Source organism: Bos mutus, chromosome 8 (genome assembly GCF_027580195.1).
Source record: "Bos mutus isolate GX-2022 chromosome 8, NWIPB_WYAK_1.1, whole genome shotgun sequence".
Taxonomy (NCBI): Eukaryota; Metazoa; Chordata; class Mammalia; order Artiodactyla; family Bovidae; genus Bos; species Bos mutus.
Genome location: NC_091624.1, coordinates 6,805,351 through 6,824,323, shown reverse-complemented (window position 1 = coordinate 6,824,323; position 18,973 = coordinate 6,805,351). Strand labels below are relative to the sequence as shown.

The 18,973-nt window shown below is 45.1% G+C and overlaps 1 protein-coding gene across 3 annotated transcripts in view; it reads right to left on the bottom strand.

The window, feature by feature from the left end:
* The window catches only part of ASTN2 (astrotactin 2), a 1,044,864-nt gene that overhangs the window by 535,947 nt on the left and 489,944 nt on the right, over positions 1-18,973 (bottom strand). For 2 of the 3 annotated variants that reach the window (XM_070375014.1, XM_070375012.1), the window contains 3 exons: positions 13,226-13,310; positions 12,681-12,755; positions 11,814-11,951 (listed from right to left, as the gene is read on the bottom strand). In XM_070375014.1, the coding sequence (XP_070231115.1) occupies positions 11,814-11,951; positions 12,681-12,755; positions 13,226-13,310 (298 nt within the window). The remainder of the gene's footprint in view (positions 1-11,813; positions 11,952-12,680; positions 12,756-13,225; positions 13,311-18,973) is intronic. The other variant, XM_070375013.1, reaches the window with a different exon arrangement.

Sequence of the window (18,973 nt, the reverse complement as noted above, 5' to 3'; positions counted from 1 at the left end):
CCTGAGTGTGTCTGTGCTGTCGTGTCCAGCTCTTTGTGACTCATGGCTCCTCTGTCCATGAGATTTCCCAGGCAAGAATACTGGAGTGGCTTGCCATTTCCTCCTCCAGGGGATCTTAGCCAACATTTACTGAGCACTCACCCTACAACTTGAGTTCAAATTCTGATTCTGCCACACACTGCCTGTAACCTGTTGGGTAAATGATTTAAACTTCTGGTGCCTCAGTTTCCTCCTCTATGCATGGTATAGTAACCCCATCATTGAGTCATTGTGGAGAAATCAGAACGAACCCACCTAAAGTTTAGACAGGGCCTGATCCAAAATAAATGCTTAATACATGTGAGCCATGATTATTTATGACTGTGGTGCTAAGAGTTTAAGTGTGTTATCTTATTCAACCGGCAAAAACATCCAAAGATACAATAGCAATTATCATTCCCATTTGCATTTAGGAAACCGAGGCTCACAAAGCTTAAATACATTGCCCGAGGTCAGCTGCCAAGTGGTGGAGAAGGAATCAGAACTCAGGGAGGTTGATTCCAGAGCCTTCACTATTCTCTCTGCCCAAATCTCCCTTCTTCTGTGTTTCAAGCAGGGTAAGTGAGCTGCCTACTGAAGTTCTCATGCTCTTTGGGAAAAGAATGTCTACGTGAGTAACTGGTGTGAAGGGAAAAGCACCTGGGTCCTGAGACTGTCTAATAAGGGCTGCAGAAGCCCACCTGTGTTTCAGCATCTCCCTGGGGAGGGAAGTATGCTTCTTGGTTCCCTACCATGTAAACACACACACACACACACACACACACAGAGGCACTCATTTACAAAATCTGTTGAAGTTGTAGCGAAGTTAAAGGCAAGAAATGTGAATTCTACTTCTTGATTATGTTTATCCATTCTTAATCATAGTACATACACGAGGAAACTGAGGCACAGAGAAGTTATACAACTTGTCCACAGTCACACAGCCAGTAAGTGGCAGAACCAGCAGTTGAGTCTGAAGACTCTGAGTCAAGACTCCATGCTCCTCCTCTCTAGAGGGCATCTGGGGTACCAAACCACTCAAAGCCCGCATCAAGACTCTGCTCACCTGAGGCTCAGCAGCCCTGGGCCTTCCTGTCCAGGTGTCACAGGGTAAGACACCACCTGCCCTGGGGGAGCCTCATCGCTGCCTACCCCCCACCCCCTGCTGCCCTGCTGCTCTGACCCCTCACCTCTGCTGCTGAGGCCTTCGGTGATCAAAAGGAAAGCAGGGGCCCTTCTGAGTCTGCTTCCAGGCCACAAACTACATTTTCGTCACCTTAACCCAACTAGGTCAGATGATTACTTCCTTATTTGTACTAAAATGCTGTCTGGAACTTCCCACCCATAGAATACCAGCTACACATTAGGGTGTTGTACTAGTTACTCTATGTACATGACCTTGATTCTAACAACAACCCTCTGAAGGAAACACAACAGTCTCTACCTTCTAGATTCGGAAATGAAAGTTGGAAGAGGTGAATTGACTTGGCCCAGGGAGTTCAGGGAGCAATTGCGGTGTCAAGATTCGTATCCAAATCTGCAGGAGTCCAAGAAACACTCACTTTCCCACAGCTTCTTCTCTTTCTGGTCCTTACATTTCCAGAGCCTACCACAGTAGGCTACCACTAGTGTCTACCACACAAGGAAGAAGCTAGAGTGCTTTTGATGAGGATTTCACCCTAGAACGGACGGCCCAAGTTTCTAGAACACACTGTACCTGACCAGGTGTACTGTCTGGGCAAAAGGCAGACTCTGATGTCTGTACCAACCACACAGGAGAACCTGCTGGGACCCTGAATGGTGAATACGCTCTCCTTTACCATAAAGGAGGCTGAGCACTGAAAAACTGATGCTTTCAAATTGTGGTGCTGGAGAAGACTCTTGAGAGTCGCCTGGATGGCAAGGAGATCGAACCAGTCAACCCTAAAGGAAATCAACCCTGAATACTCACTGGAAGGACTGATGCTGAAGCCAAAGCCCCAATACTTTGGCCACCTGATGCTGGGAAAGAGTGAAGACAAGAGGAGAAGGGGGCTAAGAGGATGAGATAGTTGGATAGCATCACCAACTCAAAGGACATGAGTTTGAGTGAACTCCAGGAGATAGTGAAGGGCAGGGAATCTGGTGTGCTGCAGTTCATGGGGTCACAAAGAGTCGGACGTGACTTAGCAACTGAACAACAGCAAGTGCCCCCAGAATCTCTGCTGACTGTCTCAGCCAGGCATCCAGAGCTGAGGAAAGATGAGGAGAGGGAGAAGGCAGTTTGAGGTTCCGTGCCATCTCTTCTCACTTTAACCTCTGCCACGTGCCCCTGGGCATTACCTGCCAGATACACTGACCTGGAGCCTGGAAGCTCCCACATCAGGCATGTCACTCCAAGACCCCATGTCTTGTCTACACATCTGCGGGTTTTGCCTTTTTCATTGTTGTTGTTCAGCATCCATTCGCTGCATGCCCTGATTCCCCTCATCCTACCTGCAATCTCAATCCATGTGGTAAAGGTCCCCCATCTTTGCTGGCTTGAGAGTGGGTCAGTGACCCAGGTGTGGCTAATTTTCGTCATTTATTTGAGATATTGGTCTTAGTGTTAGTTGCTTAGTCACATCTGACTCTTTGTGACTACATAGACTGCAGCCTGACAGGCTCCTCTGTCTATGGAATTCTCCAGGAAATAATACTGGAGTGGGGTGCCATTCCCTTCTCCAGGGGATCTTCCCAACCCAGGGATTGAACCTGGGTCTCCTGTATTGCAACCAGATTCTCTACCATCTAAGCCATCTGCTGCTGCTGCTGCTGCTGCTAAGTCACTTCAGTCGTGTCCGACTCTGTGCAACCCCATAGATGGAAGCCCACCAGGCTCCCCCATCCCTGGGATTCTCCAGGCAAGAACACTGGAGTGGGTTGCCATTTCCTTCTCCAATGCATGACAGTGAAAAGTGAAAGTGAAGTCGCTCAGTCATGTCCAACTCTTAGCGACCCCATGGACTGCGGCCTACCAGGCTGCCCCATCCATGGGATTTTCCAGGCAAGAGTACTGGAGTGGGTTGCCATTGCGTTCTCCAGATCTAAGCCATCAAGGAAGCTTAAATATCATCAAATACGACAAACAGAGGCATCATAGCCAAGAGGCGAGCAGCATGGAGTCATAATTCAGATCTTCAGGACTCAAATCCTGGTTCTGCCACTTCTTGGCTGTGTGACTATGGGCAAGTTACATAACCTCTCTGTGCCTCAGTTTCCTCAACCAGTTAATAAGGGTAAAGATGAAATGAGCTCATTTCAGCAAATACTTGGGAAGTGCCACACAAGGAGGAGCTCTCACTGCTGTCACTCAGTACCAGGACTTTTGCTTAAATCATAAGGAAACAGGGCATCTCTTTGCCCTGGCAATGCCTGGCTGAGGCTGCGAGCCTGGAGTTGTTGGTGAGAGTGTGCCCAACAATGACATTAACACAGAGGAAGACAGAGGTGAGGGATGGGAGAGAGACAGAAACGCTGAGGCCCAGCAACTTTATAGAGCCTATAAATCCTGCTGGACTCAAAGCTGTTGCCACCCTGGAATTTTCAAGTTTTTCCATCCTTTGTTTTTTATGGAAGCCAGATGAGCCTTAGCTTGTTTTGCTGCCAGGATACGAATGTCAGCGGACACTAGAACCACCTGAGGAGTAGTTAAACCAGATTACTGCTTAAACAAGATTACAGGGCCCGCCTCCGAAACATCTGATTCAGGTCTTGACTGATGTTTGCATTTCCTACGGCTGCTGGAACAAATCGTCACACATCGGGATGGCTTAAAACTATCAGAACTCCGAAATCAGTATCACTAGGTATCCCGAAATCAGTACCACTAGGTATTCTTGCCTGGAAAATCCCGTGGACAGAGGAGCCTGATGGGCTGCTGTCCATAGGGTCGCACAGAGTTGGACACGACTGAAGCGACTTAGCATGCCATGCATTGGAGAAGGAAATGGCAACCCACTCCAGTATTCTTGCCCGGAGAATCCCAGGGACAGAGGAGCCTGGTGGGCTGCTGTCTATGGGGTCACACAGAGTTGGACACAAATGAAGCAGCAGCACCAGGCCAAAGCCAAGGTGTTAGCAAGGTTGCCCCACCCCTCCCACCTCTGCCTGCCCCCGTGAGGTCCTGGAGGAGAAGATGCCCCGTGCCTCTCCCAGCTCCTGGCGGCTCCCGGCACCCCCTTCTGTGGTTGTCTCACTCTAGTCTCAGATTCCCTCTCCACATTGCCATCTCCTCTGGGTGTATTACATGCCCTTCTACTTCCCTCCTATGAGGGCACCTGTAATGGTATTTGAGGCCCATCCAGATAATCCAGGATAATCAACTTTAAGATTCTTAACTAAATCCCATCTGCAAAGACCATTTCTTTTCCCAAATAAGGGAACATTTACGGGTTCTAGGGATTAGAAACTGACCCCGTCGGGGGTCACTGCCAGTGTATCACAGTTGGAGTCAAAGAACCTGCTTTCTAACAAGGTTGCAGGTGATGCTGAGAATACACACTTTGAGAACCAGAGGCCCGACGACATCCTGCTGAGACTTGGCAGTTTGGCTCAGAGGCCCTCTCCTCCATGAAGCGGGTCCTTCAACTCCCAGGTGAGTTAAACCACCTGCTTCCTTGGGTCCTTTCTCTGCCCTGAACTTTCCCTCTAACTTCAACAGTCACAAAGTAGAACATGTTTCGTTTGCAATTGTGTCTCATTTAACACACCAAGATCTCTGTCTTAACATTTCTCTATCTTCGATACTTAGCCTGGCATATGGTAAGTGAAAGTGAAGGTGTAAGTCACTCAGTCGTGCCTGACTTTATAACTCCATGGACTGCAGGCTGTCAGGATCCTCTGTCCATGGGATTCTCCAGGCAAGAGTACTAGAGTGGGTAGCCACTCCCTTCTCCAGGGCATCTTCCCGACCCAGGGATCGAACCCAGGTCTCCTGCATTACAGGTGGATTCTTTATTGTCTGAGCCACCAGGGAAGCCCAGAAACATGTAGCCAGTCTCCCTGCAGGGAGTCAAGCCCCGGCCTCCCACATGACAGGCAAGGACACTCACCACTATACTAATGAGGAGGCACAAGGTAGGTGTTAAATAAATCTTTAGTGCTTGAAAAAAAATTTTTTTTAGTGCTTGGAATTGAGAGGTCAAAAGAACAAGGAACTCTTCTAAATTCTATCGAGAACCAATTCAGTGTGAAAATCGTCACCGAGTGAGCCACGCTGGCTTGCATTCTGATGTCCCATTATTCTTCCAGTGTTGAACGGGAATTAACAGTATTTCACCATTTCATTTTCATTGACTTGAGATCATAGAAAAATCGCTGAGGGGCTCCAAAAGCCGGGCTTTGTGGATGATTATTATTCCAACCATAATAGCAACTCTTGCGTCTCTCTTCTAAGAAGAATCAGCTCTCGGTGAAACTATGAAGAAGGCCCACTGTGTAGCAATAAGTGCTGTTTGCCATGCTTCTCTCCCCAAGAGTATCTTTTATTTCATCTCTCAAGTCAAGTTTCTTTTTCAGCGCTCCTCGCTGCACCATGCAGTCCCTGAAAGCCTAGGTGGGCCTTATTCATCACTGTATTCCTATGGCACCTGGCACAGTGCCTGGCACACAGGAGGGGCCCAGATGAGGTTTTCAGAATTGAAAGGAATCTGCACGCAATTTAACTCGAGTTCGCTTCTCCACCTTTGTAGCTGACATCATTAGTGTTTCGAATGCTAAAGCTCTCATTCCCAGCAACTTCCTGCTGGAACAGGCCCGAGAATGGGCGCTGTCCAGGGGAGAGTTCTTTTCTTTGGCCCTTCAACCCTTCAGACTTGAAAGCCATCCCTCCCACCTTAAATTCAACACAGCCGAATCTGTGCACAATTCAAGGTTAATTGCCAATGTTTCTCTCCTGCACATCCTTTTCTGATTCCTTTGGTCAGGAATTTTTCCTTCGTTTCCAATCCCAAGGCACTCTGTGTACACCGCTTCAATTATTCTGCAAATACCCCATATCCATAAAGCCACGGGACCTACTATACTAAACAAGATTTTATATATTCATTTAAATTTTCCTCAAGCCCCATGACAAAGGGGTTAACGCAAATTCTCAATACCAAGACCTTATTGATTTTAAGATGCACCGTAGAGTAGATGAAGCCTTTCAGCAAAAGAAAGAGAAAGAATTAAAGAGAGAATAGGAATGCACTATACTATGTCACAATAACAACAACATAATAACAACAAATGCTTCTAGAGAGTTCGGAGAAGGCAATGGCACTTCACTCCAGTACTCTTGCCTGGAAAATCCCATGGGTGGAGGAGCCTGGTAGGCTACAGTCCATGGGGTTGCTAAGAGTTGGACACAACTGAGCCACTTCACTTTCACTTTTCACTTTCACGCATTGGAGAAGGAAATGGCAACCCACTCCAGTGTTCTTGCCTGGAGAATCCCAGGGATGGGGGAGCCTGGTGGGCTTCCATCTATGGGGTCGCACACAGTTGGACACAACTGAAGCAACTTAGCAGCAGCAGCAGCTAGGGAGTTCACCATGTGCCAAACTCAGTGCTTTACAGGGATGGTGACTGCAGCCATGAAATTAAAAGATGCTTGCTCCTTGGAAGGAAAGCGATGGCAACCTTAGACAGTGTATTAAAAAGCAGAGACATCACTTTGCAAACAAAGGTCCATATAATCAAAGCCATGGCTTTCCCAGTAGTCATGTATGGATGTGAGAGTTGGACCATAAAGAAGGCTGAGTGCCGAAGAATTGATGCTTTCAACTGTGGTGTTGGAGAATACTCTTGAGAGTCCCTTGGACAGCAAGCAGATCAAACCAGCCAGTCCTAAAGGAAATAACCCTGAATGTTCTTTGGAAGGACTGATGTTGAAGGTGAGACTCCAATACTCTGGCCAAGTGATGCAAAGAGCTGACTCACTGGAAAAGACCCTGATGATGGGAAAGATTGAGGGCAGGAGAAAAAGGGGATGACAGAGGATGAGATGGTTGGATGGCATCACTGACTCAATGAACATGAGTTTGAGCAAACTCTGGGAGATGGTGAAGGACAGAGAAGCCTGGCCTGCTGCTGTCCGTGGCATCGCAGAGACAGACACAACTGAGCAACTGAACAACAACATGCCTTTTAATTCTCACCACTCTCTTATCCAGCACAGATAGTCTTCTGTCTGTGTTATCCACGGGCCACCAGAGCTTCGGATAAGCTCTTGCAGCAAGCAAGTGGGAGACCCGGGACTGGAACTCAGGTAGTTCAGTTGGGCTCTACAGTCTCTGCTTTTTGAAGAATGAACTACCTTACATAACAGACTGCATCTTTAATCAAAATATGCCATACATAGAGAAAAATGTGCAAATTACATCGACACAAATAGATGAATTTTTACAGAATGAAAACACGCATACAACCACCACCCAGATCAAGAGATCAAATATTGCCAGCATACTTCCCTTAAATCACTATGCCCTCCATCACCCCAAGGTAATCCCTACTTTATTTCTAATATCATAGTTTAGCCTTTACTGTTTTTGATCCTTATTTAACCATAATATTCATTTGTGTCTGGCTTCCATAATTCAGCCTTATATTTGTGAAATTCATCAGTGGTGATGTGTGTAAGGGTCGTATTCATTAACATTCAGCATCAATAACATTCCATTGTTTTGTTTCATTTATCTGTTTTTGTTGTTGTTGTTATTGACAGGCATCTGCATTTTCCCCCTAGTTTTCTGGCAGTACAAATGAATACCGTTATTACTATTCTTGAACATATTATTTGTGGTTTTCCCAGTTGATGCTAGTGGTAAAGAATCAGCCTGCCAATGCAGGAGACCTAGGAGACGTGGGTTTGATCCCTGGGTTGGGACGTTCCCCCAGAAGAGGGCAAGGCAACCCACTCCAGTATTCTTGCCTGGAGAATCCCATGGACAGAGGAGCCTGGCAAACTGCAGTCCATAGGGTTGCAAAGAGTAGGACATGACTGAAGCAACTTAGCATGCACGCACAGACACGCACATCTATAGGATAGGGGACTTCCCAGGTGGCGCTGGTGGTAAAGAACCAGCCTGCCAATGCAGGAGACATAAAAGACATGGGTTCTAGGCCTGGATTGGGAAGATCCCTGGGAGGAGAGCATGGCAACCCACTCCAGTATTCTTGCCTGGGGAATCCCATGGACAGAGGAGCCTGGAGGGCTACAGTCCATAGGATCGCAGAGTCCGACAGAACTGAAGCATCATAGTGCAGGCACACACATACATGCACACACACACATCTATAGGATAAGCAGATGCTCACCTTTAATAGATACAGCCCTGTAGATTTACACAGTGGTCACACTAACTTACATCCCCACTATAAAGGTATGGGAGTTCCAGCTTTTCTATATCCTTACCAACATTTGTCATCATCAATTTTTTTTTAAATTTAGACACCCAGGTGAGTTGAGCCTGTACTTTTTGAGTCTAACTTGCTCTGTCTCTCCTAATGTGAGATTCCATAAATTCATATCGTCCATAAATTCATATCTGCCCATAAATTCCATAAATTCATATAAATTCAACTCTGTCATGGATTTAAAACCAAAACAAAAAAATCAAATAAGAAAGCAGCTTTAAATTTTCCCTCCCAATCCTATCCAAATGCTTATCTTTTCCTTCCTCACTCTGCTTTTTTTTCCTTTAATCTCACAGTTGTGATTCTGTGGCATATTATTGGCTATCTATAATTATGATCTGTTATTTATTAATTTCTAACATAGCATATGACTGAAACTTATTAATTCTTTAAATGCCTATGATATGCTTGCTTGGGCAATGTCATGTCAAACAAGGTTTATTAGTGAAGCTTGGAAAACTCAACCTACAGAGCACAGATTCTTTTGAATGGTGATGATTACAATCTTTCATCCACCCTTGCAATGAAACTGATGGCACGTGAGAAGAAAGATGAAGGTAAGACTTAAAAGGCTGTCTGCAACTGCAAGCCCAGACAAAGACATGCGGGCACCCTAAACAAGATAAAAATTTAGTGACCTAATCAAACCAACATTCTTCAAATATTTGAAGTATATTTTGAACATTCTTCAAAGGGTTGAGAAGGAGGACCCCAAATTGCAAAACAGTATCCTTTCTCCCATCCTGAGCAATTCTGATCTGGTCCTAACTTGATGAAGGCACACCCTCTGTGTAACCAGGCACAGCTTTCTTAGCAGTTCGGAAATATCTAATTGTTATCAGTTCATGACCTTTGAAGGTCTCACCCCCTTCAACTTACTACAGTATTCCTTTCAATTACATATAAAATTTTCCCTGAAATAAATTCTAGTCTATACTTTTCTCAATTGTGTTTTAGTATTTCCAAAGATGTTTTAAAGTCCTTGGAAGCTGATATTCTGGTCCTCTCCATGTCTGGCTTGCTGTTGAATGTAATAATTCAAATTGAAGGAGAAAAGCCAACTGAATTATCCTGCAGACCGTGGTCACTCTCAGCAGTATGACATAGCATGCAAACTTCCTGACTCAGCCTTCCCCATTGTGACCAGTTTCTACTTGAACTCTACTGTGAGAAGAATTGAATGCATCTAAAATTGATAAGCCTGTACTTTTGGAAGTATATTATGTACCAGTATTCACACATATTATTTAATCATTACAACAATTCTTAGGCGGTATTTCAATGACATCAAACCCGTCGATCCTAAAGGATATCAACCCTGAATATTCACTGGAAGGACTTATGCTGAAGCTGAAGCTCCAGTACTTTGGCCACCTGATGTGAAGAGCTGACTCACTGGAAAAGACTCTGATGCTGGGAAAGACTGAGGGCAGAAGGAGAAGGGGACAACAGAGGATAAGATGGTTAGATGGCATCATGGACTCAATGGACATGAGTTCGAGCAAACTTGGGCAGATAGTGAAGTACAGGAAAGCCTGGCGTCCTGCAATCCATGGGCTCACAGAGTTGGATACGACTGCACAACAACAACAATTTCAATGAAATAGTTAAGAACATGGGCTCAGGAGGTGGGGAGATGGCAGGCTGAAGTTTGGCTCCACCACTTCCTAGTGAAGCTATCACCTATATACCTCAGACTTTCTTCTTTTTAATTTGTAAAATAAAAATAATAATAGCATTATTTTGGGGGTTGATGTAAGACTATAATGAGATAATGCTAGTAAAGTGTTTAGGAATGATCAGTGGAGATGAGTTATTATTATTACTCCATATTGTGAGGATATTACTATCTTCATTTTGCAAAGAGATGGAAAGTTAGCAAGTTGAACTTGACCAGGGTCATATAGCTCATCCATGGTAGAGAAGGGATTCCAAGTCAGACTTGGTCAACTCCAGAATGAGTGTTGAACCATCAGCCAGTCTGACATCTATAGCTTCAGTGAAACTACAAATTCAATGTCAACAGTACAGAACTCTGAGGAAGTCTGGTAGAGACCTTTCAGTTGATTTGAGACAAGGTCACAAGGCCTCTTCAAGAAGAATCCTTCAACCAGATGCTCTTTTCTCCATTTCTGAAATATGTAATACTGAGTAACCTTAGCACTGAAGGCTTACTGAAGGCTTACTGATGCTTTACTGAAGTTACACTGACCTCAGCTCCAACAAAAACAGAAGCCATGATAATTTGCCATGAATCAATTTGTATGCACATGAAACCATCTTAGTTTTTAGTAGTTATCACTTCATTTTCTAAATATTATCCGTTTAATTTTCTTTTAAAAATTACTTCTTTGGAGAAACACCAATAAAAAGTCACGTTGTGTCCATCCCTTCATGAAAGGCTGAGAAGGTGAGTCTCCCTATCAAGATGCCACAGACATCGATAGCATCTTAAGTGAAAAGGCAGCTGTGCAGTGGTAGAATAACAAGCACTGGAAGTACGGGGCCGTGCCTCCACATTCCAGTTCAGGAGCTCATAAGCTGAGTACAAACCAGTTCCAAAAGCAAAAGCTGAGTCCATTTTTTGCAACATTCAAATGCTAGAATTCTTCAACTAATCAAATCAGGAGGGGGAGGGGATAAAAACCTACACTAGAATGCTCCAGAATAGTGCTAGATTCAGATCTAAGATCACCTGTTTAATTAAATCAATAAACATTTAGTAGATGTCCAATATGGACTGGGAACTGGGAATTAAAAAGCAAAGTAAGTTATTTTCTTTGACCTTGAGGGATTCACTACATAATAGCACAGAATGATATGTAAGCAACTAATTAGAACACAGTAGAGTAAGTCTATAATGAAATTAACTACAAGGTGCAAAATGTGGAAAGAAAGATGTAGTCGCCATCGTTTCACGAGTAAAGAGCAAATTCATTTGACCTGGACATTTCTCTCCTATTGATTAGCCCAGAGTCTGTTTCTAGTATCAGAGTCAAAAGAGAAAGCACTTCATCTTCCAATATTTTACCTTCACGACTTTTCAATATACTATTAAGTAATGGTCTTTTATAAGAGAAGACCATTAAAGATCCCAGAATGAGCTAGATAATGTGTTAACCTCTTTCATGTTTTATATAAGCCCCAAAGGAAAGCAATAATGTTGAAATACAGAGGCACTAAGGCCCACCATGGAGGTCAATTTCAGGAGTGTGGAGCATGGCACACTGGATATGTTTCTTATATACCAGCTAGGCAGCTGCCTGCTTTAACATCATGAAGAGCACTTTTCCACAGGAGTTCTGAGATCCTGAAAGGGAGGGCCTCCCAGGGCTCTAAGAAGCCCGTGGTTTGGGTGCTGGAGATGACTTCCCTACCTGACATCTGCGGGGTCTTCCGTGACGAGCACGTCAGTCTTGCAGCTGGCCAGTGGGTTGATGGACAGCTCCACGGGGGGGACCACGAAGCTTTTGCTGACAGGAAGCCAGAGTCCTTGGCCCAAGCTGAAAGTAGACCTGCAATGTAAGAGTTTCCATTGGGGGACTCCCTGGGAAGCAGAGAAAAAAAACAGGAAAAAGGGGCCCCTCCTCCCATTCGTTCTAGAACCTTCTCTAACTTGCAGACCCAACTGAGTCGCCTGCATGCTTCAAGGCTTGATGTTGGCCAACTTCGCCCAGACATGGATGGTCATTTTCTCCCTCTGTTAATCATTTAGCCCATGCATGACTCTATATTGCTAGTCCTGTTTTCCTGAGTTTAGGTCCTGATTCCTAATTAGCAGTGGGCTTTGTGAAGACAGGGACTATTTCAGCTCTGCTTTCCCAAGCAGGCCTGATAGCGAGCAGAAGGACCTAAAGTGACTGCTGGCAGGGGCAGCCTGCACAAAGGTGAAGAGTATGCACTCTGAATCAATTTCAACCAAAATCCGATTCCCAGTTCTGCCCCTTAATTTGCTGTATGTCTTCATCAGTTTAAGTACGAAGTTTTCACACAAGATTTCATGGTAGTGGCAGGAAGAGATTCTATGGCTAGAGAATATTTTTAAACCACTGGACTAGATAATCAGTAATGTCTCCTCCAGTTCAAATATCTGAATCTATTAAGTCTAGATGCCAGACAAATGGAAATCAGATTCCCATAGCAACCTGGACCATTGCATCCCAGAAATGCACAGGTTCAATTAACTAAGGATGTATAACTATACCTCCCCATCAGACCGTTCCCCAACAGAACTGTCAACTCACCTGAGGATCTTTTCAGGGGCTTGCTCCCCTGTCACCAGATCATAGCCCCTCTCCAGTGTCGTGTATGGCCAGGGACTGTGGGAAAAAATTGAGAAAGGGAAAGAAAAAGAGAGAAGAGATGGTATTAGTCAGAAGCAGATGCAATTCCTATGTGGACACTGCTGAAGAACTGCTACAAATTATGGAATTTTGCAGAGGTAATGTTTGGATAAGTCTATTTACATAATACCGGTCTCCATTTCACAGAAGCACTCAGCATTTCAAAGTCCTCCTGGTCCCTTTTGGAGTTAACACATAAAATACGTGATTCTTCTTCACTAGTCCACTCAAGAGAGTGTCCTTTGATTACTTATGGTTTGGGAGGGTGAGCGACAATTAGCATTTGTTCTCTAGAAGGTCTGTCATCAGTCATGTACTGATGGGACTCAGTGGGAAATAGGATTCACTTCCCCAGGAACACAACCATTGCAAAGGAAGTGGCGTCCATGGGGAGCAGTGGAGGGCCCCCACTGTCCCTGCCTCACCTGGTGTTCTTTGCTACTCACCCTTCACTCTGCCCCCAGTCACTGCGAACACACAGGTGTCTGTGAGCCGGGTCAGGGGCATAGCCTTCGTGGCAGCTGCACTCTCCTGTAAGCCAAAAGAGGAAAGGATCTTGTGAAATACTGCCTGCCCCAAACAGTCTTCTCTCCTGGTGTCCTTGTTTTCTTGGAATGTAAAGTGAGCTGCCTTGTTTTAGCAAAGGCCATGGAAAGAGAACGTTCTAGCCCATCTGCCACTGTGGTTAACAGAGTTCATTCATTGTTCATTCACTCACTTATTCACTCGGCAAGCCCTGGCCACCCTCCCCGCCGAGCTCTCTGCTCAGCACTGGGGATGCAGAGGTCAAAGGTGCAAGCCAGGTGCTGAAGGAGCTCCTGACTAAATGAGACAGAGAGTGAGCTCGTGGCTACACACGGACGCCCTGTTTTCGGATATTTAAATTATGATAAAGTACTCTTGTGCTAAAAGTGTAGTCAGAAAATTGAATTCTCTCCACCTGAATGGACAATTCACGTTCATTTATAAGCCCCAAATCAAATGCCACCTCTTCCAAGTATAATACTTCTGATTTCCTCTTGAGGAAAAATTGTTTCCATCTACCATCTCCAGACTTTATTTTGTTTTGTTGGTGGTCTTATTGGTTTTACTTGCCTCTTTCCCCTCCCCTCATTTTCCCTCTTGTCCCTTCCCTTCCATCTACCAAGCCATCCATCCATCCATGTATCCATGTGTTATCCTTTTCTGGCCATGCCTTATATGGGCTGGACACAGCCTCGCTAGCGTCCGCTGCTGCCTTAAGTATAGTTTCTCATTGGCCAAGTTCATTCTGGGCGCACATGTCCTGTTTCCTGATGTATCTTCAGAGTTCATTTCTGGAAGAGTCCTGCCTTCCTGCTACTATTGGGCTTGCTTCACTGCTCACTCCTTAAGGTCGGGAAAAAATGTTTTGATTCAATTAGCTGTTAGACTTTCCTAAGATGTAGTTGTAGAATGTTCCCAGATGCTTTACCAAAAATAGATTCTATTAAAAAAAAAAGTTTGTGAAATACTGTGCCATTCCTTAGAGCCAGTCAAGTATGACTGCGATTCTTCAGTCCTACAGTCATTCTGGTTGGCTTGACCCAAGTATTTTCAAATCACGTTTCATTGAAACATCTAGCTTAATGTCGGAGATTCAGACTTTGAAACTTTCAGATTTTAATGTTCCTTAAGACACTTCATTTTGAAATCTCCTTAATAATAAAAACAATGAAGGCTAAACACTCAGATATTACACGCTAGAACTGAGGACACTGGAGAGCTCTGTCTCATTAAGTCTGGTGGCCAGATAAATGGATTTTATGCAGTCCTCATTAAACAAAAAATTCTCCTATCATCTTTGTTTCATCGAATAGGATCCTGAGACTGAGAGATGAGGTGCTAACAAGCTCATGCTTTTTACAGCTTCAAGTCTTACGAATCAGTTTTCTCAACCTTGTGCAATCAAAACAAAGCACAGCAGTGAACTCGAGGCCAGGCTAACACAGGTTCTAAAACTATCGCCCATTAACGCCTTTTAAAAAATGTTTGTATTCATCAAATAGCCTTATTGTCTCCCCTGATTCATTATCAGTGTGAGGCATTTGACCTTATGCAAAGGATTCTGAGTGTTAACACTTTCGTTCATTTTATATAGTTCAATGCTGCTTAATCTTTGTATACTCAGCATCAGCAAGTATCTGGCAAACAGCCTGGGCTTAATAAATGTTGGTTAAACTAAAAGGGTAGTAAGATATAATGTGGAGAAAAGAATAGATCAGAGGGAATGTTCAAAATATTTAGAACAAGACTGTTGAAAGACAAAGAGAGAAAGAGAAGCAGAGAGAGAGAGAGAGAAGAGAGGAGAAGAGAGAGATAGAGAAATCGATGTACCCCTCCTGTCCTCTGGATACCTAGTAAATAAGAGGGGGCTGCTTGCAGGCAGGGACGCTCTCTGTAATTCTCCCCTCCAATAACATCCCCAAGGGTCTTCCACTAAATGCCAGTGCTGCAAATACGTGCAACCTAATGGATTGACTGTTGCCAGAGGTTAGGAAAACGGAGGGAAAGAGCAGAGATCCTTGAGATTTGGATCAGAATAATCAACCCGAGGGGGAGGAGGAGGAGTCACTAATGATGTGTTAAAATGCAACAGTCCCTTCATGAAATATTCACCACTTTAAGCACGTCTAATATTAAAGATTAAAAGTCCTGGGATTTGTCCTCGAGACTCCCAGGCCTGATTTATGATCTGCCACAAGCCACAGGCTTCATGATTCATAACAGGAGAGGTAAAGTGGTTACCTCTGGCACAGGGACGGGAAGTTGGGCAGGGGTGAGCCAGGAGCTGGTGGGGCAGAGGGCTCTTCTCCATGGAAGGGTTGAGGTTCCTGTCTCTCCTATCAGTGACTCGGGACAGGGCGCAGGTCATTTTTCCTCCCCTTCTCTCGCTTTGGGAATATTAGTGAGAACGAGAAATCTATACAGAAAAAAAGGGCACTGCCATATTTTTCTCTTTCTTTCGTGTATGCTTACTAGGCAACTTTCCCCTGCCTTGGAATGGATCATTAATTACTACGGCTCGTTATACAACAAATGTGTATTTTGCAAATGAGAAGTATCCACCCCGGAGGCTGCCTGGAGAACAGGAAGTGGGGGAGGGGGAAAGCAGGAGCGCTGGCCCGGGTGCCAATCCTCACTCTCTCCCCCCAGATGTATGGTCTTGGGAAGAGGTCGCTTCACCATCTGGGTCTCAGTTGTCCCAACCATACAGTGAGAATGCCAGTTCAGCCAATCACTCAGAGCTGATGCAAGAAGCAGCTGAAGGAGGGAAGTGCACCACCGATGGCTCAGGCAGGCAGTGAGTAGCTGCTCATAAACTTCCTCCTCTTTCCCTTCCAAGATGGCAACTGGCTTCTGACATATGCTTGCACATTAGCTGTAGGGATACTGGATAGGTACCCTCCTCCATGCTGGGACTTAGTTTCCTCATCTGCAAAATGGAAGCTTGGAATAGATGTTCATCAATTCCGGGCACCAGGGAGAACCAGTCATTTACATTGCCTTTCCAAATTGCTCACCTCTAGCTTTCTGGACACTCCTTGTTTTAACCTTAACTTTGATCACTCTTAGCAGCTGGGCTGTGTGTCTCTGGCAGGATTTCCCTCAATGCCACGGCTATTGGCTTTATTGACCACCCCCACCCTTTCCCATTTTGCTGGCTCAGCGAACTCTCCACAGTCACAACTAAGCATTACCTTCTTGCAAGATGCAAGTCTCTGACAGCAGGACTTGAGGGTTAACCCCTTCCCTGGGTGAGTCCCATACTCAATCCTGCCTTTGTATCCAGGGTGGGCAGACTGCTGAAGGTCAGCTCACCAGGGACACATGCTGACTTGTTTTCCTATGCTGACCGTGAATGTCCAGGCTCCCTGACTTCTGTCACTACGGCACATGCTCCTTGGAAAAAGTGATGGCTGCCATTCTGCTCACCACTGCATCCAGCATCTGCTGCCCTGCCTGGCACATAAAGAAATTCAGGCGTGCACTTCATAATGGAGATCCCAGGTGGCTCAGGAGTAAAGGATCCACCTGCCAAGCAGGAGACGTGGGTTCAATCCCTGGGTCAGGAAGACCCCCTGAAGAAGGAAATGGCAACCCACTCCAGCATTCCTGCCTGGGAAATCACATGGAAAGATGAGCCTGGTTGACTATAGCCCATGGGGTCACAAAGAGCAGGATGCAACTTAAGGACTCAGTTCAGTTCAGTTCAGTCACTCAGCCTTGTCCAACTCTTTGCAACCCATGAATTGCAGCACACTAGGCCTCCCTGTCCCAGAGAAGGCAATGGCAACCCATTCCAGTACTCTTGCCTGGAAAATTCCATGGACTGAGAAGTCTGGTGGGCTCCAGTCCATGGGGTCGCTAAGAGTCAGACACGACTGAGAGACTTCACTTTCACTTTTCACTTTCATGTATTAGAGAAGGAAATGGCAACCCACTCCAGTGTTCTTGCTTGGAGAATCCCAGGGACGGGGGAGCCTGGTGGGCTGCCGTCTATGGGGTCACACAGAGTCGGACACGACTGAAGCGACTTAGCAGCAGCATCAGTAGGCCTCCCTGTCCATCACCAACTCCCGGACTTCACTCAGACTCACGTCCATCAAGTCAGTGATGCCATCCAGCCATCTCATCCTCTGTCGTCCCCTTCTCCTGCCCCCAATCCCTCCCAGCATCAGAGTCTTTTCCAATGAGTCAACTCTTTGCATGAGGTGGCCAAAGTACTGGAGTTTCAGCTTTAGCATCATTCCTTCCAAAGAAATCCCAGGGCTGATCTCCTTCAGAATGGACTGGTTGGATCTCCTTGCAGTCCAAGGGACTCTCAAGAGTCTTCTCCAACAATTCTTCGGTGCACAGCTTTCCTCACAGTCCAGCTCTCACATCCATAAATGACTACTGGAAAAACCATAGCCTTGACTAGATGGACCTTTGTTGGCAAAGTAACGTCTCTGCTTTTCAATATGCTATCTAGGTTGGTCAAAACTTTCCTTCCAAGGAGCAAGCGTCTTTTAATTTTATGGCTGCAATCACCATCTGCTGTGATTTTGGAGCCCAGAAAAATAAAGTCAACCACTGTTTCCACTGTTTCCCCATCTATTTCCCATGAAGTGATGGGACCAGATGCCATGATCTTCGTTTTCTGAATGTTGAGCTTTAAGCCAACTTTTTCACTCTCCTCTTTCACTTTCATCAAGAGGCTTTTTAGTTCCTCTTCACTTTCTGCCATAAGGGTGGTGTCATCTGCATATCTGAGGTTATCGATATTTCTCCCGGCAATCTTGACTCCAGCTTGTGCTTCTTCCAGCCCAGCATTTCTCATGATGTATTCTGCATATAAGTTAAATAAGCAGGGTGACAATATACAGCCTTGATGTACTCCTTTTCCTATTTGGAACCAGTCTGTTGTTTCATGTCCAGTTCTAACTGTTGCTTCCTGACCTGCATATAGCTTTCTCAAGAGGCAGGTCAGGTGGTCTGGTATTCCCATCTCTTTCAGAATTTTCCACAGTTTATTGTGATCCACACAGTCAAAGGTTTTGGCATAGTCAATAAAGCAGAAACAGATGCTTTTCTGGAACTCTCTTGCTTTTTCAATGATCCAGCGGATGTTGGCAAGTTGATCTCTTGTTCCTCTGCCTTTTGTAAATCCAGCTTGAACATCTGAAAGTTCACGGTTCATGTATTGCTGAAGCCTGGCCTGGAGAATTTTGAGCATTACTAGTGTGTGAGATGAGTGCAACTGTGCAGTAGTTTGAGCATTCTTTGGCATTGCCTTTTTTGGGGGGATTGGAATGAAAACTGACTTTTTCCAGTCCTGTGGCACTGCTGAGTTTTCCAAATTTGCTGGCATATTGACGTGGCACTTTCACAGCATCATCTTTTAGGTTTTGAAATAGCTCAACTGGAATTCCATCACCTCCACTAGCTTTGTTCGTAGTGATGCTTTCTAAGGCCCATTTGACTTCACATTCCAGGATGTCTGGCTCTAGGTCAGTGATCACACCATCGTGATTATCTTGGTCTTGAAGATCTTTTTTGTACAGTTCTTCTGTGTATTCTTGCCACCTCTTCTTAGTATCTTCTGCTTCTGTTAGGTCCATACCATTTCTGTCCTTTATCGAGCCCATCTTTGCATGAAATGTTCCCTTGGTATCTCTAATTTTCTTGAAGAG